This window comes from Littorina saxatilis, linkage group LG1 (assembly GCF_037325665.1).
Source record: "Littorina saxatilis isolate snail1 linkage group LG1, US_GU_Lsax_2.0, whole genome shotgun sequence".
Taxonomy (NCBI): domain Eukaryota; kingdom Metazoa; phylum Mollusca; class Gastropoda; order Littorinimorpha; family Littorinidae; genus Littorina; species Littorina saxatilis.
Window position 1 is genome coordinate 86,454,816 of NC_090245.1, and position 23,973 is coordinate 86,478,788.

The following is a 23,973-nucleotide window of genomic DNA, read 5'->3' on the forward strand; positions in this document are numbered from 1 at the left end:
TTCAGACACACATTAGCTGTGATTTTGTTTCTTTCCTTTCCCTTTCTATGAAATTGAAAGCCATACCTCTTTTTCGTGCAACATAGACTGCCCTCTCTCTCTCTCTCTCTCTCTCTCTCTCTCTCTCTCTCTCTCTCTCTCTCTCTCTCTCTCTCTCTCTCTCTCTCTCTCTCTCTCTCTCTCTCTCTCTCTCTCTCTCTCTCTCTCTCTCTCTCTCTCTCTCTCTCTCTCTCTCTCTCTCTCTCTCTCTCTCTCTCTCTCTCTCTCTCTCTCTCTCTCTCTCTCTCTCTCTCTCTCTCTCTCTCTCTCTCTCTCTCAGGAAACAAAAATGTATTCCATACTAATTTCTACACCTGAAGGAAGGGGCTTAGAAAGAAACAAACCAAATCATAAAATGCCAAAATGCTATGGACTTTGTTTTTCACTCACCTATTTTTTTTCATCTTCCCTTTTTGTTTATTTTGTGACTAATCAACAAACAAACAAAAAGTAACATATCGGTTATCACACAGTCAGTCGAAAGGTTTGCAAGAAAAAGATTCTGAAATCAAATCAAATAGGCAGGGGTAGAACAAATAATAGAAAAAAATAAACATGGAGTAAAAACTAGAAAATTCATCTTGACAAAGCACTTTTTCTCATTTATAGTTGGTCCTCAAATAAATAAGACTCTCGCCTTCTCTCTCACCCATGTTTCTCTACCACTCAGTCATACAAATAACAACATCCTCATTTCATTTTTCAGTCCAAGAACTACAAAAACAATGTGTATGATATTTACAATGCAAAAGAAGAGCACAAGGTCATAGATTTCATACTGATTTTACATTACAAAGGCAGAAACAAATCTTGCTGTATATATATATGCAAGTGCAACTTACAAATTCACTGATCAAAAAAACATGCTAAATCAAATAAATTTCACAACTTTACTGGAAATATGAACAATCCGGTTAATGTAACTGGCCTGCTCTTTAGAATAAGATTTAATTGATAAAATGAAAAATTAAATAAAACAGCAGAGATTTGGAGAAAGACCAAGAAAATTGCCAGAACTTTGCCTCAACCCTTAAAATAAAATAGAATTCAGAATAAAAGCATTTTTTTTCTCCTTAAAATGACACAACCTCCAATGTAAACATTCTACTCAAAAAGGAGTCTAGATTCTATGCCCTAATTCCTATTAACCCCTTCACTGCCACAGTATAACAGCATTTTCAACACGTGGTACATGTAGCAACTTTAGCAACTTATCCGAACAGTCTATGGGAAAGAACTGTGTTTAGAACCCCTACAAGTTGTTGGACAGTGGTTACCTCCCATTTAGTTTTCAGAAATGTCCTGAAATGTTGTTGACACAAATCCCACGTATGATTATGGGCGTACGACAAACTGAAAATGACCACGTATTACATACGGGGTGGGCAGTGAAGGGGTTAAAGGATTACAACCTATAAAGCCCTCACTGGTATTACTTCAATGTATAACTTCAATACAGAATCTGAATATTCATTTACTGTGCATCACCGTATTCTCTGCAACACAGAATACTGTCTCTTTCTATTGCAGAACATATTATGTACACGCAGAAAAAAAAGGTTTCAAAGGCAGAGGTAATGCCGTACTGTAGGGCATTCTTCTTGACTAAAACAATTAGCAAACCATTGAAAACAACCACCTGCCACAATATAAATCAAAAACTTTGTATACAATCATAGATGTACTAAGATACTCCCCCCTCCCCCTAACCCCAACAAGTGACCTGGTTAAAAAAAAGCAAATACTATTACCACTGTACTAGAAACTACATGAATTTAAAACACTGTAAGTCGTACACTAAAAGTTTGTCAAAAACCTGAAGATGTCTGAAACTATAAACTCTGTAAAGTCTACATAAACACTAAAACAGGACAGAATTGTCTCACAACTAGAAAGTATCCATTTCATATGCTTTATTCGTGTTCCTCTATTCCATTCCATAATTATAAGTGGCTCTGTTTGGTTTGTTTGTTTACATGCATTGTTAACAGGATAATTCAGTTTGGACTGAATGTTAACTCTGATCTATCTTGGTGAAATATAAATCTACATTATTGCAAATGAACTATGATCCATTTAGATGAAATTCAACGCCACATTATTTCCAGTTAAAACTGATCCATTTTGATCAAAATTTAAATCCACATTATTTCAAAGTATTTGTAAATGATGATAACCAGCAGCACACACTTTGCAAACAAATTTATACATAACTGTTGAACCTTATTTGCCAAGACTAAAGACAGAATTTTCAACTTTGTATTCTGAACTTTGACAAATATAATAATGTTTACTTTGACAACAACAACAAAAAGCTGTTCTACTATTAGCGACAGACAGAACTTTCAGCGATTTGATATTCAGCTCATCACTAACTGTAGTTAAAGTCTCACTAGAAATTCAAGAGGAAAATGTGTTGTCAATGGCCAACATAACTGAGACACCAAAGAGGCTTGCTTACTGCTGCACTGAGTAAAGCATGATTGAAACGGCTCGTAGAGAGTTCGAAAGAAGGAAATTTGTTTTAAGACACACCCAACATCGGGGCAAGACAAGCATTTTGTGACACCGGTTCTTTAGTTCTCTGAAGCACAAAAATGCATTTATATTATAAATGTACGAATACACATTCTCTCTCTCTCTCTCTCACACACTCTCTCTTTCTCTCTCCCTAACAGCTGAAAATTACAAATCAACATGCTTTCTCATTTGTCCCACTTTAAAATGCTTTTAAGTGCAAACAAAGCACATGCTGATGACAACACGATTCACATTTTCAAAACTTCGCACATCTGAAATGGGAAAAAAATTCACAAGAAACAGAATTCGAGCAAACTTTTCAGAAAAGGTGGTATGACAGTTAACACCACCACTGACAGTCACACAGACAAAGTCCATTAATTAAGGTAAACGACAATGATCATTAATTAGCATGTCTGATTTTCACACTGTCCGCCTGCAGCACATGTATGTATCCTGACAGTACACTGTATTGTAATTTGTATGACTTGGTAACAAGTTCACAATGAATCATGAAACTCGTCCCTTCCAGTTCCATCCACTCCCCTCAACCCCCCTCCCCACCCTCACCTCATCCCCCATCCTAATGCCCCCCCCCCCCCCCCCCACCCACCCAACCCCGATCTCTGAAGCCACTTCACTCGAACACTTTGAGCCTATGGGGACCAGGATCATGATGCACAAAAAAAAAAGAGAAGAAAAAAAACAAGTCGCGTAAGGCGAAAATACAATATTTAGTCAAGTAGCTGTCGAACTCACAGAATGAAACTGAACGCAATGCCATTTTACTCGTAGCATCGTCAGGCCACCGCTCATGGCAAAGGCAGTGAAATTGACAAGAAGAGCGGGGTAGTAGTTGCGCTAAGAAGGATAGCACGCTTTTCTGTACCTCTCTTTGTTTTAACTTTCTGAGCGTGTTTTTAATCCAAACATATCATATCTATATGTTTTTGGAATCAGGAACCGACAAGGAATAAGATGAAAGTGTTTTTAAATTGATTTGGACAATTTAATTTTGATAATAATTTTTATATATTTAATTTTCAGAGCTTGTTTTTAATCCGAATATAACATATTTATATGTTTTTGGAATCAGCAAATGATGGAGAATATATAAACGTAAATTTGGATCGTTTTATAAATTTTTATTTTTTTTTTACAATTTTCCGATTTTTAATGACCAAAGTCATTAATCAATTTTTAAGCCACCAAGCTGAAATGCAATACCGAACCCCGGGCTTCGTCGAAGATTACTTGACCAAAATTTGAACCAATTTGGTTGAAAAATGAGGGCGTGACAGTGCCGCCTCAACTTTCACGAAAAGCCGGATATGACGTCATCAAAGACATTTATCAAAAAACTGAAAAAAACGTTCGGGGATTTCATAGCCAGGAACTCTCATGTCAAATTTCATAAAGATCGGTCCAGTAGTTTAGTCTGAATCGCTCTACACACACACACACACACACACACGCACGCACACACGCACGCACATACACCACGACCCTCGTTTCGATTCCCCCTCGATGTTAAAATATTTAGTCAAAACTTGACTAAATATAAAAAGCACAAAGTGTATTCTAAGAGACTTGATGCATTGTATGATCTCCTCACAGGCACTTCAAATTCCACACTGCTTTCCTGAAGTGGGGAACCTGTTTCAGTTTCTAGAAAAGGGTTTCAGTAACCAGAGCCACCAGTTCCTCAAAACAGATTCCCAGGTTCCACTCTGAGGAAGCCACACAGGAGGTTTTTTTTCACATCCTTAAAACTGCTAAGTCTTAGTTCCCTGAATGTGAAGAGCAACTGGTTTCAGCTCAAAAAGGGGCATCAGTCTCAATTCTTTGAAACCACAGGAGTTTGTATTTTCAAATCCAATCTCTGAACTTTTAAATTTTCAAAGCCAGGAAACTGGCTTTTACTTTGTTACAACACATCAACAGCGTCTCTTGTGGGAATTTCAAGATCAGAAGTGTCTGGTTCTTTTTTCCCCCACTTTCTACAGCTCGTGTAGTTGGTTCCCAGGCACTATGCAGTGCTATATTCCAAAAAGTTCATGTTATTTTTCAATGAGTTCTTCTTCTTCTTGTCGTTCGCTGTTAGATCGTCAGTCCGGACTGCAGGGCAAAACGTGCTGTCCTCTCCAAGTCCTCTCTGGGGCCGTATAGCTTCTTTTGTAGCGCTGTCTCCTCTGGCCAGGTGGTGTCCCTCAGAGCACTCATGCTGCAATCTTTTCACTTTTTAGTCATCAGATTCCTGGTCGGATTCTGTGTGATGCTTGTGGGTTTTGACATGCATTTCTATACATCCAAGGCATCCATGACTTCCAATTTCACACTCTTCTGATGGAGCATAATGTGTTGCCATTGCACACATTTCCAGTTGCTGACAGGTACACAAGCAACCCTTTCAACTTTCAACAGTATTCATGCCCAAGCAAACACGGACTGACGCACATCCACATATGCACAGTCATCAACTCAGTCACACAACACTCCCTCTACCAGACACCTGGTGTTATACATCACGCACAACTACACACTAGAAAATTCCCACTCAGTTATCACTTCTGTCCAGCAGCAAGTTTCTCACGGACATCACATTTACAGCCTCGGCAATGACTAAACACATGCTACTTTATTGAAAGTGAAATGTGTGTCTTTTCCCATATAATTTTTTTGGCGAAAAATTCCAGGTGGCTGGTTTATACCAGTGTATAGCCGCATCCACAGAGCAGTTCAGAATCAGGAGGCTTGGAGTCCATTCACAATTTAGCCAAACCTCACCTGCCGCACTCTCAAACTTTGACTGCATGAAATCAAATAGCCCCGAACTTCAGAAGTACCTCTGTTCATGCTTTGAACATTGAGGGGGGCTTTCATTTCACTTTCAGAGCAATGCAAAGGTTTTATCTTTGTGATGAGCAGAAACACAATAGGCCCAGATCAGATACGGATCGTCACACTGCACTAGCACAGTGGGCCAGATAAACTGCACAACACTTGATGGGAAAATGGGAAGTCTTTGTGGGTACTACTCCACTCCAACCGGTTTTGGGTCACAGTGAAATGTGGTCTGTTTGAAGAACAAGGTACCTCCTCACAGCTGTTATGACTAAACACTCACAACGCTCAGTGCGTCCATCCACCTCCATGAAAATCTCACTCCATCGCCAGCCCCAGTCCCTTGAAAATATGTTTCAGGGCTGCCTCCACAGAATATACCGGAAATTTACTCTCAAGCATGTCAGGAAGCATGGGCCTTGCACTTTCCCCTCAGGCATGTGCAGATGTAAAAGCCTCTCCTTCATAACGAGCAGCTTCCACACTTGCAGAAACTTCCCCTGGGGAGTTTTCCTCTTAAAGGTGTGATAAAGTATCAGCCCTTCCTGCACAATGCATCTCCCGCCCAGGCATGTGAAGAAGTAAAGGCCTTGCTTTATGAAGAACAACTGCCAACACTTGCACAAAGTTCACCCCAGAAGTGCAATCCTGCTAGACTGCAAGTGCGAGTAGCCAACACTGCTTTTCCTAACGGATCCCATGCAAGATTCAGAACCGACTTCATCATTTCTCTCACAGAAGTTGAGGCCTTTCTTGCATCATAAGAATGCGATACACACAGCATCCTCACACGCCCAGCTCAGGAGAGGGGAGAGGAGGCAGACGGTATAGGATGGGTAGTGATGGAGGAGGGATGTAGTGGGAGGGAGTGGGGGGGGGGGGGGGGGGGGGGGTAGTAGGGGGCGGGTATGCTTGCTCCATGAAGTGAGGTTAGCACGGTTTCGTCCTCTGGGAGTAAGGGTTGTATATATGGCCGTTGGCCACACCGTTCATGTGAGAGTAACTGCCCGAGCTTTTGCTGCTCCCCTTGCTGTCGTCGCTGGGAGCGTTGGCGGAGGTGGGGGAAGAACAGGTGGAGAAGCGATGACCGTTGGGCAGCTCTTCCATCATCATGCACTCCACGGGCGACCCAGACCCAGACCCCGCTCCGGCCCCCACCAGCCCGCTCGGACCCCGGCTAGCCCCCGCTCCCCTCACCCACGAAGAAGATGAAGACGCTCCTCGGTTTCCGTGGGAGGGGGAGTGGTGTCCGCAGGCTGCTTGACCGCCCGGGGGTGGTGGAGGGGGGAGGTGGGGGTTGTTGTGTCCCCCGTGCGAATGGTCCTCGGCCGACATGAAAGGAATGCGCGACTCCTCGTGCGAGTTCATGCCCGCGAAGACCACATCGTCTATATCGTCCTCCAGCTCCCCGTCGTAATACTCCTCATCCTCCTCCTCCTCCTCATCCTCCTCATCGTCCAGGCCCGCGTTGTGCGCGCTGAGGGCGTTCATGCGAGCCTCCACCCCCACTTCCCCCCCACCACCGTCCCCGTGGCTCTCCTCGCTAAAGAAGTAGGACACGTTCTGGAAGTTGGGCTCCAGGTCTGGCACCAGCTCCTCTATGATGGTCATGAAGGTGGGCCGGTGCTTGGCGCGGTACTGCCAGCACTTCTGCATCAAGCTCCACCTGTGAAGCAAACACACACACATGGGTCACGGTTAGAAAATAGACACAAAGACGGGAATTCTGAGGACTAAATGTACATTTTATTCTTCTTCATTCATGGGCCGAAGCTCCCACCTACACTCGTGTGTTTATACGTGTATGACCGTTCTTACCCCGCCATTTAACGTACATTATAATATGCTCCACCTGAAGCACACGCACACATGGGTCATGGTTAGAACATACATACACAAAGACGCGAATTTTGAGGACTGAATGTACATTTTAATATGCTCCATCTGAAGCAAATGCACGTACATGGGTCCCGGTTAGAAAGTACACACAAGGACAACCATGTAGGTGTGGGGAGATAGCTCAGTCCGTAGCGGCGCTGGCTTTTAAAACCAGTTGTCGCTATCGGCGTGGGTTCGATTCCCTGGTTCAGCGAGGGATTTATTTCATTGAGATAATTTTGTGCAGACTTTCCTCAGTGTCTGAACACCACCGTGTGCATGCATGCGCATGATAAAGAACCCAAGTTCACAGCCCAAGTCTCAGGGCTTGGAAACATGAATACATGCATGCAGTCAGATAAATGCAACACTGAATTCAGCACTCTGAACTGGAGTAAAATAGAAAGCGAACGGTCAAGTGATGACTTGACGTAACACTGAATTCAACACTCTGAACTTGAGTAAAATAGAAAGCGAACGGTCAAGTGATGACTTGACGACACTGAATTCAACACTCTGAACTTGAGTAAAATAGAAAGCGAACGGTCAAGTGATGACTTGACGACACTGAATTCAACACTCTGAACTTGAGTAAAATAGAAAGCGAACAGTCAAGTGATGACTTACACTTTGGGTGGACAGCCAGGTGGTTGCTCCATGAGGCGGCCTTCGCTGACAAATTTGACCACCTCCTCATTAGACAGGCCTTGGTACGGCTGAGCTGCCAGCGTGGCCATCTCCCACATCACGATTCCATATGACCTGCAGCACAGGGCACAAATGTTGAATGTCAAATGTAACACAATATTTTGTTGTTGCCCGATTTCGTTTTCTGCATATATTATACGTTATTAGCATTTTGGACCAAAATATGACATTTGACACAGATCTTGACAGTCATTGCTAGCACCGTCTTGTAGAACAATGGCTGTATCGATGACAACCAAAATTACAAATTAAATTAATGTCTCGAACCAGCCTAGTTAAAATTATTTTTTACAATTGAACGCAGGTTTGTAGGCTCGGCCAGCTGACTAATAATGAGGTTTAGTGGGCCTCTGACTTCACATGGCTCAAAGAAGAAATGTTCAATTGATACATTACGTTTTATTTACCCAAAGAGCTGGTTGTAAGACAATTCACTGAAACCTTTTCAAATAAAACACGTCGCGTAAGGCGAAATTATTACATTTAGTCAAGCTGTGGAACTCACAGAATGAAACTGAACGTAGTCCGCCGCTAGTGCAAAAGGCAGTGAAAGTGACGAGCCTGTTTGGCGCGGTAGCGGTTGCGCTGTGCTTCATAGCACGCTTTACTGTACCTCTCTTCGTTTTAACTTTCTGAGCGTGTTTTTAATCCAAACATATCATATCTATATGTTTTTGGAATCAGGAACCGACAAGGAATAAGATGAAAGTGTTTCTAAATTGATTTCGAAAATTTAATTTTGATCATAATTTTTATATTTTTAATTTTCAGAGCTTGTTTTTAATCCAAATATAACATATCTATATGTTTTTGGAATCAGGAAATGATGAAGAATAAGATGAACGTAAACTTGGATCGTTTTATAAAACAATTTATTTTTTTACAATTTTCAGATTTTTAATGACCAAAGTCATTAATTAATTTTTAAGCCACCAAGCTGAAATGCAATACCGAAGTCCGGCCTTCGTCGAAGATTGCTTGGCCAAAATTTCAATCAATTTGATTGAAAAATGAGGGTGTGACAGTGCCGCCTCAACTTTTACAAAAAGCCGGATATGACGTCATCAAAGACATTTATCGAAAAAATGAAAAAAAAGTCCGGGGATATCATTCCCAGGAACTCTCATGTCAAATTTCATAAAGATCGGTCCATTAGTTTGGTCAGAATCGCTCTACACACACACACGCACAGACAGACACACACACACACACATACCCTCGTCTCGATTCCCCCTCTACGTTAAAACATTTAGTCAAAACTTGACTAAACGTAAAAACCAAGAATGGTAGGTAATTGGAACGTTGATTATTGACAAAACAAAACGTTACATTTACCAGTACGTCGACCCAAAGGTCTTTGAAGCAGACAGACAGACAGACACTTATGAAACATATAAAGAACTTATCTCAAGATCGTGTGGCTACTCGCTTGCAAAATGCCGGCGAAGTAATCATCAATTGGAACATTGGCAGTCTAGCTGTTTTTGGATCTTTTTAAAACAAAAATTAGGCAGTCAATCCCTCAAAGCACAAAGGTGAAAAAGACAAAAGTGTCTTACCAGACATCAGACATTGTGGTGAAGACACCATCTTTCAGCGACTCTGGCGCCATCCACCGTACAGGCAGCAGGCCTTTGTTGCCTTTTCTGTAGTAGTCCGTTTCATAAATATCACGTGTCATACCAAAATCTGAAAAAAGCACAAACAGGTGTTAAGAAACTGTAATGAAATGGAGAAGTACAGGCTTCTGTTTCATAAATGTCATGTGTCATACCAAAATCTGAAACAAGCACAAAACAGGTGTCAAGAAACTGTAAGGAAATCCAGAAGTACAGGCTTGTTTTGAGCAGAGAACATCTTTCATTAGGGTAAAGAACAATGCAGGCTTCAAGCACAATTATAGGTCTCTCAGCCTCAAGACAAAGCCTGACAAAAGGCTTCAATCATGATGGGAACAAAGAATAAAACACTATGTTTTTGTAAGAAGAAATAAATGAAAAATGACACACTCAGTGAATTAGTGCCTCAACCTTATAAGACTCGTTCTATTCATTCTGGTTCAGAAAAGATGGCCTTTGATGGAATGCTGCCGTCATGAACTCATTTTAGAAAACAACTGTCAAGTTTATAAACACAGCAGCCATACACGCCTTATTTCATACAGAATCAATGGAAGACAAATGCATACATATCCTCTTTACCTGAACTAGAAGAAAAGTCATGAAATGACTCCACTTGCAACTGTTCTAGCTACCAACTCAAGTAGACAACACATGAGTACACCCATGAATCGATTCACTTGTGCATGTGCATCATCAGTAGCTAGACCACACATCAAGCTCTCAACCCTCCCTTCCTCCCCTCAAAGCCTTCTCGGACTAAAAAAAAAACCCGCCCCACATTCACCTCCAATTTTGACGATTTTTTTCTCTGACACCATACAGTTTCTAGCTGCCAAGTCTCGATGTACAAATTTTTTGGCCGAAAGATATGCCATGCCATCAGCTATCTCGCCAGCCATCTGTAGAATTTCCTTCACGGTGGGTGGGTCTCCGATGCAGTCCTGCAACACAGAAATAACACGTTACTGACCCACACATCTGTAACCACGAGTGCTGTGGCAAAAAGGTCAGGGTACTTACTCCTAGGAGCTGAAGCGATCACAAGATAAGCACTGTTCCACAAGCTTAACTGCTGAAGCTCTGAATATAGTAAAAGGCAACAAAAATCAAAATATGCAAGATTCGAGAAAGACCAGAGACAGCTTATTGACAGCATATTACATGCTGACAACAAAGTTCCTGCATTTTCATCAAGCTTCAAGGCCGATGTCTTACGGAGCTGCCAACCCTTGTGAAGCCTCAAGTATAGCAATTTAGAATTGTTTTTGGAGTTTTCAGCGTAGCGAATGGTATTTAAGCGTAACATTGTTTAAAATGTATTTGCACATTCGCATTTATGCAATTTCATGCATTTTAAGCCTGGCGTACCAGCATAGCAATTTGTCTTAAAATGTAGCTTGCTACGCTGAAAGCATAGCAGTTGGCAGCTCTGGTCTTAACCACTGGGCTATTATATTACACCTCTCTATCAATCCAGCACTGACCTCTTCATCTGGTCGGTGCATCCGTAGGTAGTTTTTGAGATCGCCGTTAGCCATGAGCTCCATGATGACCAGTGCGGGCTGTCCTCTGGACACCACTCCAATCAGCTTGACCACATGGTAGCAGTCAAATGTCCTGAAAATGACACTCAGTTAATATTTACATGTATATAAAACGAGAGAAGCTGCATAATACAATTTAATACTGCTATTTTGGAGCTTGCATTTGAAGGATTCCAAAGAGCCCATGGGTGCCATGTACCGACATGGTGTAAACAAATAAGGGAAACATGCTTTGAAAGAGTAAAATGTTAGAGAATTGTTCAAAAGGACATGCACTTTCTATCTCAAAACTGATTATCGTTAGTCCCTTAGCAGGCTACCTGTTTCGGATTTCTTATGCTTGATTTAGAACGTTGGCTGTCTTACCTATACCCTGCGGACTAGTTGTACAACATGCGGGAAACGAACAACAACATCAAAAGCAAAAACAACTTACTTCATGGTCGTCGCTTCTTTCAGGAAGTTCATTCTCTCTTGGAAACCAGCATTGTCATTCACCGTCTGTCAAAATCACCAACACACTGATTATTGATACATACAATGAAATCCCCAGAGAAATAACAGTTGTGTCAAACATCTTTATGATATACAGTGCAGTTACTCTTTCAAGACCCACTCCCCCAATTTCAGACTGTCCCCTTTTTCTTTCTTTCTTTATTTGGTGTTTAACGTCGTTTTCAACCGTTCAAGGTTATATCGCGACGGGGAAAGGGGGGAGATGGGATAGAGCCACTTGTTAATTGTTTCTTGTTCACAAAAGCACTAATAAAAAAATTGCTCCAGGGGCTTGCAACGTAGTACAATATATTACCTTACTGGGAGAATGCAAGTTTCCAGTACAAAGGACTTAACATTTCTTACATGTCCCCTTTTTAAGACCCTGTTTTCTGTATCTGAGACTAACCAGAGAGAACAGAGAAATAAGCAAAAAAGTATGTGTAAATATTGTTTATCCTTCATCTGCCCATAAAGTTCTTTTATAACAATGATGTTGTTTTGGCTTACTCCAGATATGTCCCCATGGAAGTGACATCACATGCTAAAAGGCGGGGATATAGCGGGGATATAGCTCAGTTGGTAGCGCGCTGGATTTGTTTTCAGTTGGCCGCTGTCAGCGTGAGTTCGATCCCAGGTTCGGCGGAAATTTATTTCACAGAGTCAACTTTGTGTGCAGACTCTCTTCGGTGTCCGAACCTCCCCCCGTGTACACTACATTGGGTGTGCACGTTAAAGATCCCACGATTGACAAAAGGGTCTTTCCTGGCAAAATTGCTTAGGCACAATTAATAATTGTCTACCTATACCTGTGTGACTTGGAATAATAGGCCGTGAAAGGTAAATATGCGCCGAAATGGCTGCAATCTACTGGCCGTATAAAATTTCATCTCACACGGCATCACTGCAGAGCGCCTAGAACTGTACCCACGGAATATGCGCGATATAAGACTCATTGATTGATTGATTGATTGAAAAGAAGAGTGAACATTTTCACATTAATTCAGTGCAACGACAAAGCTCATTGGGGGCTAAATCTGGATACTGCCGTTGTTTTTACAGTGGCAGTCGCGACTTACCTTGATAGCGACCTTGTATTCGTGATAACCAGGCACAAGGTCATGGGCCTTGCCCTCATAAACCATGCCGAATGACCCTTGACCCAGTTCCTTGAGCAACTCAATCTTGTCACGCGGGACTTCCCATTCATCTGGGATGTAGACTGAAAAACATATACAGCGCGACTTTATTTCTTGATGTCCTTAATAAGGCTTTCATCTGTGTGTTTAAAATTGTTACATATTCAATACGTAAGTCCAGTTGAAAAGACGTAAGATTCTTATTTTGCTATTTTTAAAAAACAAATTCCGTGGCATCATGAGCTGGAAATGAGGGTAATATAGCTGTGAAAACTATCCATTAGAACTACTTAGTTAAATAAGCATTGCGCATACTTACGGTCGTCTGAAGGCATATACCCTGGGTTTGGTGATATGACTGTCATGTCCTGATTTGTAAACCTGTAAAACAAATCACCGATACTGTAACATTAGCCACAGTTACTGAAACACACAAAGAACTGGTGCCACCATATTTTGTATCTGATTCATTGGACTAATCTGACTGCATAAAAGCTAAATTGACACAACCAAAAACATCAAAATGAATTCATGCATAAATGAAAAATGCAAATTTGGCATGTAAACAATCAACAAAGAGAAAACAGAAAAAAAATATGCATATAGCAATGGACATTTCATTTGCTGTTGCAGAAAGTGTAGCAGCTCAGACAGGTGATTTTGATATCTCCATTTTTGCTGAAATTACTAAAAGTGAACAAAGCCTTTTAGTGCTGATTTTGACCAACAAAAACACACAAACCCTTCAGCTGGGGCTGTAAATGTACCTAAAAACCTCATGTCTGAGCTTAACCATGCATGAAGCATGCTGCAGGTTGCACTTACCTGCTCTTTGCGATGAACCAGACGACAACGATGATGATGATGATGACAAGCAGAACGACGATGACGGACACAGCAATTATGGTCTCATTGAGAGGCGTCTCGATTGCTAAACAGAGTAATGCAGACACCTCTTGCAGTTTAGACATTCAATTTTCAAAGCAGTACATTAAATTGTCAAAGCCGCAATCACTATTTACTCCAATAACCTACTTGGTCAGATACAAGTTTTCTAATCACTGTAATCAGTGATCAGCCTTCAATATATCTTGGTTTTATTAACATAATATATATAGAGGTTACAACACGAGTGGTTTTTTATATGGCTTGTATTTCAGTCAAGACCCAGCGGATGAATATCAAGGGACTCACGAGCCTCTGGCGAGTGAGTCCCTTTGATATTCCCGCTGGGTCTTGACTGAAATACAAGCCATATAACAAATCACGAGTGTTGTAACCTGTATATCCCATAAAGATCTAAAAGACAAAGTGTGACGAAAACATCAAGCTTTAGTTGTCTGTTCAGATGAGACACCTCTGCACATACCTTATTCTAAAGGCACGTCTGTTGATCTATGTCAAGTCGGTGCATAATATAAAATTTTTAAAGTAAATTTTCATTTGATTAATATACTTACCCCAATCACATAAAGCATTTGACACAGTCTGAGATGCTAGGTACTGAAAACGCTTACCCGTCTAACACATCAAAGGGAAGCAACCCCATCACCAAAAAGGCAAACGTAGCCATGGTAACGGGCCGGTACACGGGAGTTACCTCCCATCTAGTGGATACTACGTCACTTCCTATACCAACACGAGGTCATATTCATACGGCTTTAAAGAAATTAAAAAACCATAAGCGGGGCAGGCGGGCAGGCCTTCACTATGTGATTGGGGTAAGTATATTAATCAAATGAAAATTTACTTTAGAAATTGTATATTAAATTACATATGCTTACTCCCAATCACATAAAGCAGATAACATCAACAAGGCGGTGGGAAAGAAAAATCTAACTCACTCTAAAAACCTTGCCAGAAACTGGCCCGCTGCCAAAAAAGGCATGAAGGGCCCGGTGGGAAAGAAAATTCTAACTCACTCTAACACCCTTGCCAACAAGTCGGGAAGGGGCCATAGAAAATCCTGATAGACAGCCAGGATGTCGCTCAGACCAAACTTGCTAAAGACAACTTCAGAAAGCCAGAAAGCTGTGCCCAACACTTCCCCCCAGACCGTAAAGAAAACGGCCCAGGAAGGAAGAAAAACCCTGGATTACATGAACCCGAGCCGAGAGGAGGGGAAAGACAATCTGACCCCCACCCCCCCCTTTTTATTGGAAGGCAATGCCAAAGCCCGACAACACCTGAGAGATATAGGTCAGCTCCAGAGAAGAGTGACCAATCTCCACGCAAAAAGAAAGAGAGAGACCTGAGTACGAAGTACCAGCGTCCAACCCGATGATAAAAACTCAAAAAGAGCATAAGCGTTCCTAAAGTTCCAAGAACGTGAAGAAACGCTCACCCCCCCTAAGCACACTGTCTGCTACTCTGCGTTAGAGTACAAACTAACCAAGAAACGATCAAGGTACTCTTAGGAAGTGACATAAGAAAACATCAGGAAAAAACCCTGACTGCGATCTTTTGACATCGTCACCCATAAAGCATGCTAAAGAAAGGTGCCGTAAAGAGCCGACCTGCTGCTCTCAAAAGAGATGGTAACCAGAAATCCTCTACCCGTTCGTGCAAAAGCAAAAAGAGAAAGTACGAGGAAGTAGCTACATACAACAAGCATAAGCACCCGAAAGTGCGGAAGTCACAGAGGACAAAGTCTAGAGTGACCGGTAACCATGAACAAAATGGCTCAAAGCCATAGAGTCCGCAGTTCAGTCTGCTTGTAGGTAATTGAAACCGAATCAAGAACCCAAAGCCGAAAACACGACTGGTAGGCATACTGGAAAAAACGTGAAGCCGACCAGCCAAAAGACTCCCGAGACAAAGAGTTCTCAGGAAAAAGCTGGAAATTATATTCAAGACCAAATCAAGAGCCCTCCTGAGTTTGGGCGAAAAACCAGCAAGCGTATGTCCACGTCTGAAAGACTGAGGGACAAACACTGAGACCAACAGGCCAACGCCATAGTCATAGTAGCCTGTGATAGAAGGGTGACTGTAACAAGAAACCCGACCGAACGGAAGTCGTACTGACTCACCTCAGAAAGAGGATGAAGAAAGCCTAGAAATCCGCCAACACAGGAACCGGAAATTCCATAGCTACCTGCGAAATGCAGGAGACAATCGCACAGGCCAAGGCTAAAAGCCATGATGCCCGTAGGACAGCCATAATTCCGAAGTACCCGCCGTACACAGGTAAACGAAAGAAATAGGAACATTAGCCAGCTCCCCCCTTCCAGAAGGAGAGGACTGGCCAAAACTGAGAGAGAAGGTAAGCCACAAAGGATGACTCCTCAGACCTACATTGCCAAAGACAATGCCCCCCCAGAAAATCTGAATGTAACCTCCGAGGCCAACTCAAGAACATCTTAAGTTAGGACGAAACACCAGAACAAATCTGATCGCCAGAGAAAGACAGAGTCGGACCCAGCGACAGACAACAATGACCACAAAGGTCAATCGTTGTTTCTAAAACCCTGACGTAACTAAGACGCCGGTAAGAGAAACAGCCTCTCCGGCAAGCCGGAAGTGCGACAGAAGCAGCAGCCCGTGGCTGAAACAACTGTTCACCGACTGAGGCCGGGCACCCGTAAACCCGAAGGGCAGAGAAGTGAGGATCAAGCACCTGATCTTCGCTCACACCTGCTACAGAAAACCCCCAAAAATGTCTCTTCACTAGCCACAGACTGAAGTCAGAGTGGCCAAGCGAAAGACAATGCCGAAGTCACATCCACCAGAGGCAGAAACAATACACGGGATAACCGGAAAACCGCGTACCAGAAACATCATCCCGACTGATACCCTGACTGAAAGCGAGTCAGAAACAGCCAAATGACATCCAAGACAACGGAACTGAATGGACAGAAGCCCCCCCACAGGAAAGGTGACGAGACAACTACCCCGGCCGAGGCCAGAACGCCCGAAAGCGACCGCTGTTCCTTTCTCCCAGAAAACAACCGGAAAGAAGAGGAACAGTATATCCGGACGCAGCCAGAAATGCAACCGACGAAGTCGCACCATGCGAAAACGAAGGCTGCTTAGACTGAGGCCGGAAGCCGAAAAGCCCGGAAGCCAGTCTCCGGTCAACCCCAGCACAGACACAGAGTGACCATGTGGTGAGAGACCTATGATTCCTAAAAGGAAAGTACCGGGAAGTAACCTCCGCCGCAGCCGCAAGAATAGCCTTGAGCCTTGACGGAAATCCCGACCATGTCCCTTCGCTGACCACCGACTGAACCTCAGAGTGGACCATTGAAGGACAAAGACCAAAGTCATAAATCCAGCGGTGGGAGAAAGCACGGAATAACCGAAAACCGGAAAACCGTAACACCGGAAAAACGACCCCACTCATCCCTTGACCGTGAGGAAAAGGGTAAGTAGACCAACCATCCGACCACCGGCCTGGATAAGCGGACGTCACAACACCCTCCGGGTGAAGCAACGACTGCCCCGACTGAAGCACAGAGTGCTGAAAGCCGACTGCTATTGTTCCCTCTCTGACAGTCAAAACTGAACAAACGCAGCCGCCGAAACCGCCACAGCGGAAACGAAGACTGCACAGACTGAGGCCGAAAGCCATAAAGCCCGGAGGCCAGTCTGCGGTCCCTCCACACACTAGCGCCAAAGCGAACGTGTGTAGGTGGACCTATGCTTTCAGTCAAAACCGAAAACGTTTATCCCGGCCGAAACCGGGAACGGCCGCCGCTGCCAGTCAACAAAGTCCGAATCTGCAACAGGCGTTCTTGTCAACTGGCCGCAAGCCACCCGAAAACGCAGCCGCCGAACCCGCCACAGCGGAAACGAAGACTGCACAGACTGAGGCCGGAAGCCAAAAAGCCCGGAGGCCAGTCTGCGGTCCCTCCGTACACCGCAGCTTCAGCGTACGTGTGTAGGTGGACCTATGCTTCCGGCCGAAACCGGAAACGCAGCCGCCGAAAACGCCACAGCGGAAACGAAGACTGCATAGACTGAGGCCGGAAGCCATAAAGCCCGAAGGCCAGTCTGCGGTCCCTCCGTACACCGCCGCTTCAGCGTACGTGTGTAGGTGGACCTATGCTTCCGGCCGAAGCCAGAAATGCAGCCGCCGAAGCCGCACAACGCGGAAACGAGGGCTGTGTAGACTGAGGCCGGAAGCCATGAAGCCCGAAGGCCAGTCTGCGGTCCCTCCGTACACCGCCGCTTCCGCGAACGTGTGTAGGTGGACCTATGCTACCGGCCGAAGCCAGAAACGGAGCCGCCGAAACCGCACAATGCGGAAACGAGGACTGTGTAGACTGAGGCCGGAAGCCATGAAGCCCGGAGGCCAGTCTTAGGTCAACCCCAGCACAGACGGCAGAGCGTTATTGTGGTGGAGGACCTATGCTTCCGGTGTGAACCGGAAACAAAGCAGCCGAAAACGACCGCCTCTTCTGTTCTGCTGCACGCGATGCCACGGCCGGGAACGGAGCAGTATGAACAGGGGAATGCAAGTAGTGACCTTGCCCCAAAGAACTGTCTCCCAAAAGGGAGTGTCCGGTAGCATGACGAGTGCTGGTGGACCAGTTCGACTTACCGGTAAAGCCCCCCGCGGAAGCCGAAACCGACAAGACCGGAAACCAACTTCCTAGACCGGAATCCAAAGGTGCGGTCACGGAAGCCAAAAACCGGACATCCCCCACGGACGGCGGAAGAGCGACGCTGCTGACCGGCGTGGAGATCTGCAACCCCTCTTAAACCATGCTCCAAATCTCTGGAACTAAGGAATACATCATAGAAAACATCAGAGCGCGCTGCTCCGATGCCAACAAAAAGGGAGGCAAAAAACAAGTGTCCGGCTGCGCCAAACAAAAGAGCTAGGCGCAGAAAAAAGCAACATAAACAAAGTATTGCGAGCATCTTCCGAAACAACAAATAAACAAGAAGAGCAAACGCTCGATCGAGTCACTTTCGCAGTTCTGAATATTATATGAGGCATCAGATGGACAGGAAGAAATTGCTATTCACAACACAATGAGTCACGTTCACATAAAATTTGAGCCCGGTCACTTTTATAGTTTCCGAGAAAAGCCCAACGTTAAGTTGTGTGTTGCCGAACAGAAAAGGCTAGTTATCTCCCTTGTTTTTCTGATAACGTTCGTAAAAGGCTACAGATGTAAATACTTTGATGTAAAGAATAATCCTACAAAGTTTCAATCACATCCGATGAACTTTGTCAAAGATATAAAATGTCTAATTTTTCCTTTGACGCTGACCTGTGACCTTGAAAAAGGTCAAAGGTCAACGAAACCATCGTTAAAGTGTAGAGGTCATTGGAGGTCACGACTAAACAAAATATGAGCCCGATCGCTTTGATAGTTTCCGAGAAAAGATATAAAATGTCTAATTTTTCCTTTGACGCTGACCTGTGACCTTGAAAAAGGTCAAAGGTCAACGAAACCATCGTTAAAGTGTAGAGGTCATTGGAGGTCACGACTAAACAAAATATGAGCCCGATCGCTTTGATAGTTTCCGAGAAAAGTCCAACGTTAAGGGCCGGCCGGCCGGACAGACTAACACTGACCGATTACATAGAGTCACTTTTTCTCAAGTGACTCAAAAATGGTTTGGAAGGAAAGGAAGCGACTAGACTAAAACTAGCTCTAAACGTCGGCTTCTCCCCGCCTCTTAACCGAGTCAGTCATACTGACTGATATACAAAAAGGCGTCCAAGGCAAAACATTTTACTGAACACGCAAGCCCAAAAGGACAAAGAAATCAGTACAAAACAACAGTTATCGTCAGAAACGACGACATAACCAAGCTCGCCAACCACAAAAGCCGGCAAGCAAAGGCTTAACACCACTTAAAAGTAAGTCAGACAAACTGACCAACAACAAAAATGGCGACAACACAAACAACACTGAAACAAACACGTCCGAATGGACAGAAATTCAGCAAAGAAACGAAAATAAACCAAGCTCGCCAACCACAAAGGCTGGCAAGCAACGGCTTAAAAACATTTTGATCTACGTCAGCCAAATTGGCAACAACAAAAATGGCGACAAAACAAAAAAAGCTACTGAAAACACAAGTCCCAAAATGGACAGAATTCAGTAACTACAACAAAAATTCCAGTCAACGAAAGACAAAGGAACGAGCTCACCGACTACAGGAACCAGCAAGCGGGAAGACAGGTAAAGTGGCCGGCAGGTGTCAACAAACACCAGAGTAAGCCACAGGAGCGCAAAAAACAGACGTCCTACTCTCAAGGACTGAAAAAGACGTATGAATATGACCTCGTGTTGGTATAGGAAGTGACGTAGTATCCACTAGATGGGAGGCAACTCCCGGGGTACCGGCCCGTTACCATGGCGACGTTTGCCTTTTTGGCGATGGGGTTGCTTCCCTTTGATGTGTTAGACGGGTAAGCGTTTTCAGTACCTAGCATCTCAGACTGTGTCAAATGCTTTATGTGATTGGGAATAAGCATATGTAATTTTATGGTGGCTTGGTTGTCCCCGTCAGTTGAAAGCCTCTTACACGGATTTGACTGAATACCTAATGGTTACACACGCATCTCCTGAGATCTTGGACACCTTCATCGTCTATAGGGCCTACTGCAACGCAGAAGAGCTAGAAATAATCGCAAAATGCATTAAACTGCTTGTCCAGAGAACACTCGTAGTCGATGATGTACCGATAAGGGCGTATGTACCGGGCACGCTGTAACTTCACATGAGCATAGTCTGAACATAGCAGTGCTGGTCGGACGGATTGGGTTTTTAACGATTGCTAGTTTGACTTTTGTTTTAGTTGAGAGCACGAGCACACACACTCAAACACATACGGCTGGTCATGTTGTTCTTTCTTTCTTTATTTGGTGTTTAACGTCGTTTTCAACCACGAAGGTTATATCGCGACGGCTTGTCATGTTGATCACAAGAGAGAAATAGAACAGCGAATAGAAGGAAACATAACAGATTACGTCCCCTTAATATGACGCGATGGACGACAGACATCATGAAATCTATGACGCTACGATGATAGTCTCGGCAAGTCGAGACTAAAACTCAGCTACAGCACTGAACGACTCTCGCGCAAGTTCTCAAAAGCGTGGTTACCCCTTGCACATCCGGTCTATAGGTACATGTGCATTTTGGAATGTCAAGGACGACAGAAAGTAGAGCCAGCTATGATGTATTTCGTGCACCCTTATTTATCCTCTATTTGGACTGGGTGGCCAAGTGGTAACGCACTTGCGCTCGGAAGCGAGAGGTTGCGAGTTCGACCCTGGGTCAGGGCGTTAGCAATTTTCTCCCCCCTTTCCTAACCTAGGTGGTGGGTTCAAGTGCTAGTCTTTCGGATGAGACGAAAAATCGAGGTCCCTTCGTGTACACTACATTGGGGTGTGCACGTTAAAAATCCCACGATTGACAAAAGGGTCTTTCCTGGCAAAATTGTATAGGCATAGATAAAAATGTCCACCAAAATACCCATGTGACTTGGAATAATAGGCCGTGAAAAGTAGGATATGAGCCGAAATGGCTGCGATCTGCTGGCCGATGTGAATGCGTGATGTATTGTGTAAACAAGTTCCATCTCATACGACATCAATAAATCCCTGCGCCTTGAATATGTGCGCAATATAAATTGCATTAAAAAAAAAAATTAAAAATCCCTGCGCTCAGAACTGTACCCACGGAATACGCGTGATATAAGCCTCATATTGATTGATTGATTGATTGATTGTATGTGTTATAAGAGTGCAATAGTTACATCATAGATGAACATTGGAAATACAAGAAATATACCTGGAGTACATTTACAGAGACAAAGAAGGGAGGTCATGGGATATACTGTATATCTATCTACTAGATGATAACCCGCTTCGCCGGGAAGAAGTAGAGCCGAATACCTGGCTGCGCCTGGGACCCGGCTTTGCGCAAAACACTGGAGACCTTCTAAAAATAGTAACGTGCAGTGACCTTCTAAAAATAGTAACCTAGTAAAGGGAATATGGATTGACGCCACACGGAGGAAGGGAGATAATCGCGGCTGAAAACACTGGAGAAGATGAGGAAGAGTTACTGGTAGTGGATCCCGACAACAACAACAACAACAACAACAACAAAATCGGTTCAGCGCGCACAGCTGAGAGCACGTGTTGAAATATCTCATCGATGAGGTTGTGTCCGGGGTGTAGCTGAATACGGTGTCCAAATTTGAAAAAGATCCACTGAGAACTTTGGCCGTGCATCGCGAACAGACAGACAGACAGACAGACAGACAGACAGACACTAGTCGTATATATATATAGATATACGACTTGTGTCTGTCTGTGTGGGTGTGGGTGTGGGTGTGTGTGTGTGTGTGTGTGTGTGTGTGTGTGTGTGTGTGTGTGTGTCCGCGATGCACGGCCAAAGTTCTCGATGGATCTCTTTCAAATTTGGTGACCATATTCAGGTACACCCCGGACACAACCTGGTCGATGAGATATTTCAACACGTGCTCTCAGCGCGCAGCGCTGAACCGATTTTAGTTTTTCTCTGGGTCCATTCCCAGTAACTCTTCCTTATCTTCTCCAGTGTTTTCAGCGTTTATCTCCCTTCCTTCGTGTGGCGTCAATCCATATTCCCGTTTCTATTTTTAGAAGGTCACTGTCGACAACGCTCAATCCATATTCCCGTTATACTATTTTTAGAAGGTCACTGTCCTGGCGAAGCCGGGTATTACTCTTCTCCAGTGTTTTGCGCGTTTATCTCCCTTCCTTCGTGCGGTGCGCCAGCTAAAAGCCGGGTCCCCTGCGCAGCCGGGTATTCGGCTCGACTTCTTCCCGGCGAAGCGGGTATTCATCTAGTATATATATATAAAAGCATCAGAACACAAGTTTTCTTACAATAAACAGTGATCAGCCTTAAACAGATCTTGACTTTAATAACGTATATATATCAATCACTCATCAAAACAAAAGAACCGGTGCCTTGTCCTCGCCTACTCATATCTTTACAAACCTGTCTACGTCCGATTCAAGAACAAAATTGATGACTCACCTGTCTTGGGGGGTATGACAAAATAGTTGAGCGGTGTGTACGAGCCGTTGCCTGCGAGCGACACAGCGGCGATCCTATAGGTGTAATTGCCTGTGTCCACCTTGATGAGGCGATGACCGCCGTTCTTAAGGTACTTTCGTTGACTGACGCACACTGTCAGAAACTCATGCTGCAAAAAACAACAATATGCACTTGATGAATTTACTTTGTCAAAATGTTGACCTAACATTGTCTTTCAGTACTGTGTCTGTCAGTCTGTCTGTCTGTTTGTCTGTTTGTAGCTCTCTCTCTCTCTCTCTTTGTCTGAAACACACATGCACACACACAAATACACACACACATACCATTTGAAAAATTCTGTCTGGAAACCAGATGCACACATATCTAAACAAAATGTTAAAACAAGTCGCGTAAGGCGAAAATACAACATTTAGTCAAGTAGCTGTCGAACTCACAGAATGAAACTGAACGCAATGCAACGCAGCAAGACCGTATACTCGTAGCATCGTCAGTCCACCGCGCACGGCAAAGGCAGTGAAATTGACAAGAAGAGCGGGGTAGTACTTGCGCTGAGAAGGATAGCACGCTTTTCTGTACCTCTCTTCGTTTTAACTTTCTGAGCGTGTTTTTAATCCAAACATATCATATCTATATGTTTTTGGAATCAGGAACCGACAAGGAATAAGATGAAAGTGTTTTTAAATTGATTTGGACAATTTAATTTTGATAATAATTTTTATATTTTTAATTTTCAGAGCTTGTTTTTAATCAAAATATAACATATTTATATATTTTTGGAATCAGAAAATGATAAAGAATAAGATGTACGTAAATTTGGATCGTTTTATAAAAAAAAATATTTTTTTTACAATTTTCAGATTTTTAATGACCAAACTCACTCATTAGTTTTTAAGCCACCAAGCTGAAATGCAATACCAAACCCAGGCATTCGTCGAAGATTACTTGACCAAAATTTCAACCAATTTGGTTGAAAAAGGAGAGCGTGACAGTGCCGCCTCAACTTTCACGAAAAGCCGGATATGACGTCATCAAAGACATTTATCAAAAAAATGAAAAAAACGTATGGGGATTTCATACCCAGGAACTCTCATGTCAAATTTCATAAAGATCGGTCCAGTAGTTTAGTCTGAATCGCTCTACACACACACACAGACAGACAGACAGA

The 23,973-nt window shown here is 43.5% G+C and overlaps 1 protein-coding gene across 1 annotated transcript in view; it reads right to left on the reverse strand.

The window, feature by feature from the left end:
- Window positions 1-6,281: 6,281 nt before the first annotated feature.
- Window positions 6,282-23,973, reverse strand: part of LOC138982612 (putative molluscan insulin-related peptide(s) receptor) — a 105,109-nt gene continuing 87,417 nt past the window's right edge. The window contains exons 16-25 of the mRNA XM_070355943.1: window positions 22,788-22,956; window positions 13,615-13,720; window positions 13,109-13,170; window positions 12,730-12,872; window positions 11,592-11,656; window positions 11,096-11,228; window positions 10,396-10,552; window positions 9,549-9,678; window positions 7,909-8,043; window positions 6,282-7,069 (exon numbers count right to left, since the gene is read on the reverse strand). Of these exons, the coding sequence (XP_070212044.1) occupies window positions 6,334-7,069; window positions 7,909-8,043; window positions 9,549-9,678; window positions 10,396-10,552; window positions 11,096-11,228; window positions 11,592-11,656; window positions 12,730-12,872; window positions 13,109-13,170; window positions 13,615-13,720; window positions 22,788-22,956 (1,836 nt within the window). The 3' untranslated portion in view covers window positions 6,282-6,333. The remainder of the gene's footprint in view (window positions 7,070-7,908; window positions 8,044-9,548; window positions 9,679-10,395; window positions 10,553-11,095; window positions 11,229-11,591; window positions 11,657-12,729; window positions 12,873-13,108; window positions 13,171-13,614; window positions 13,721-22,787; window positions 22,957-23,973) is intronic.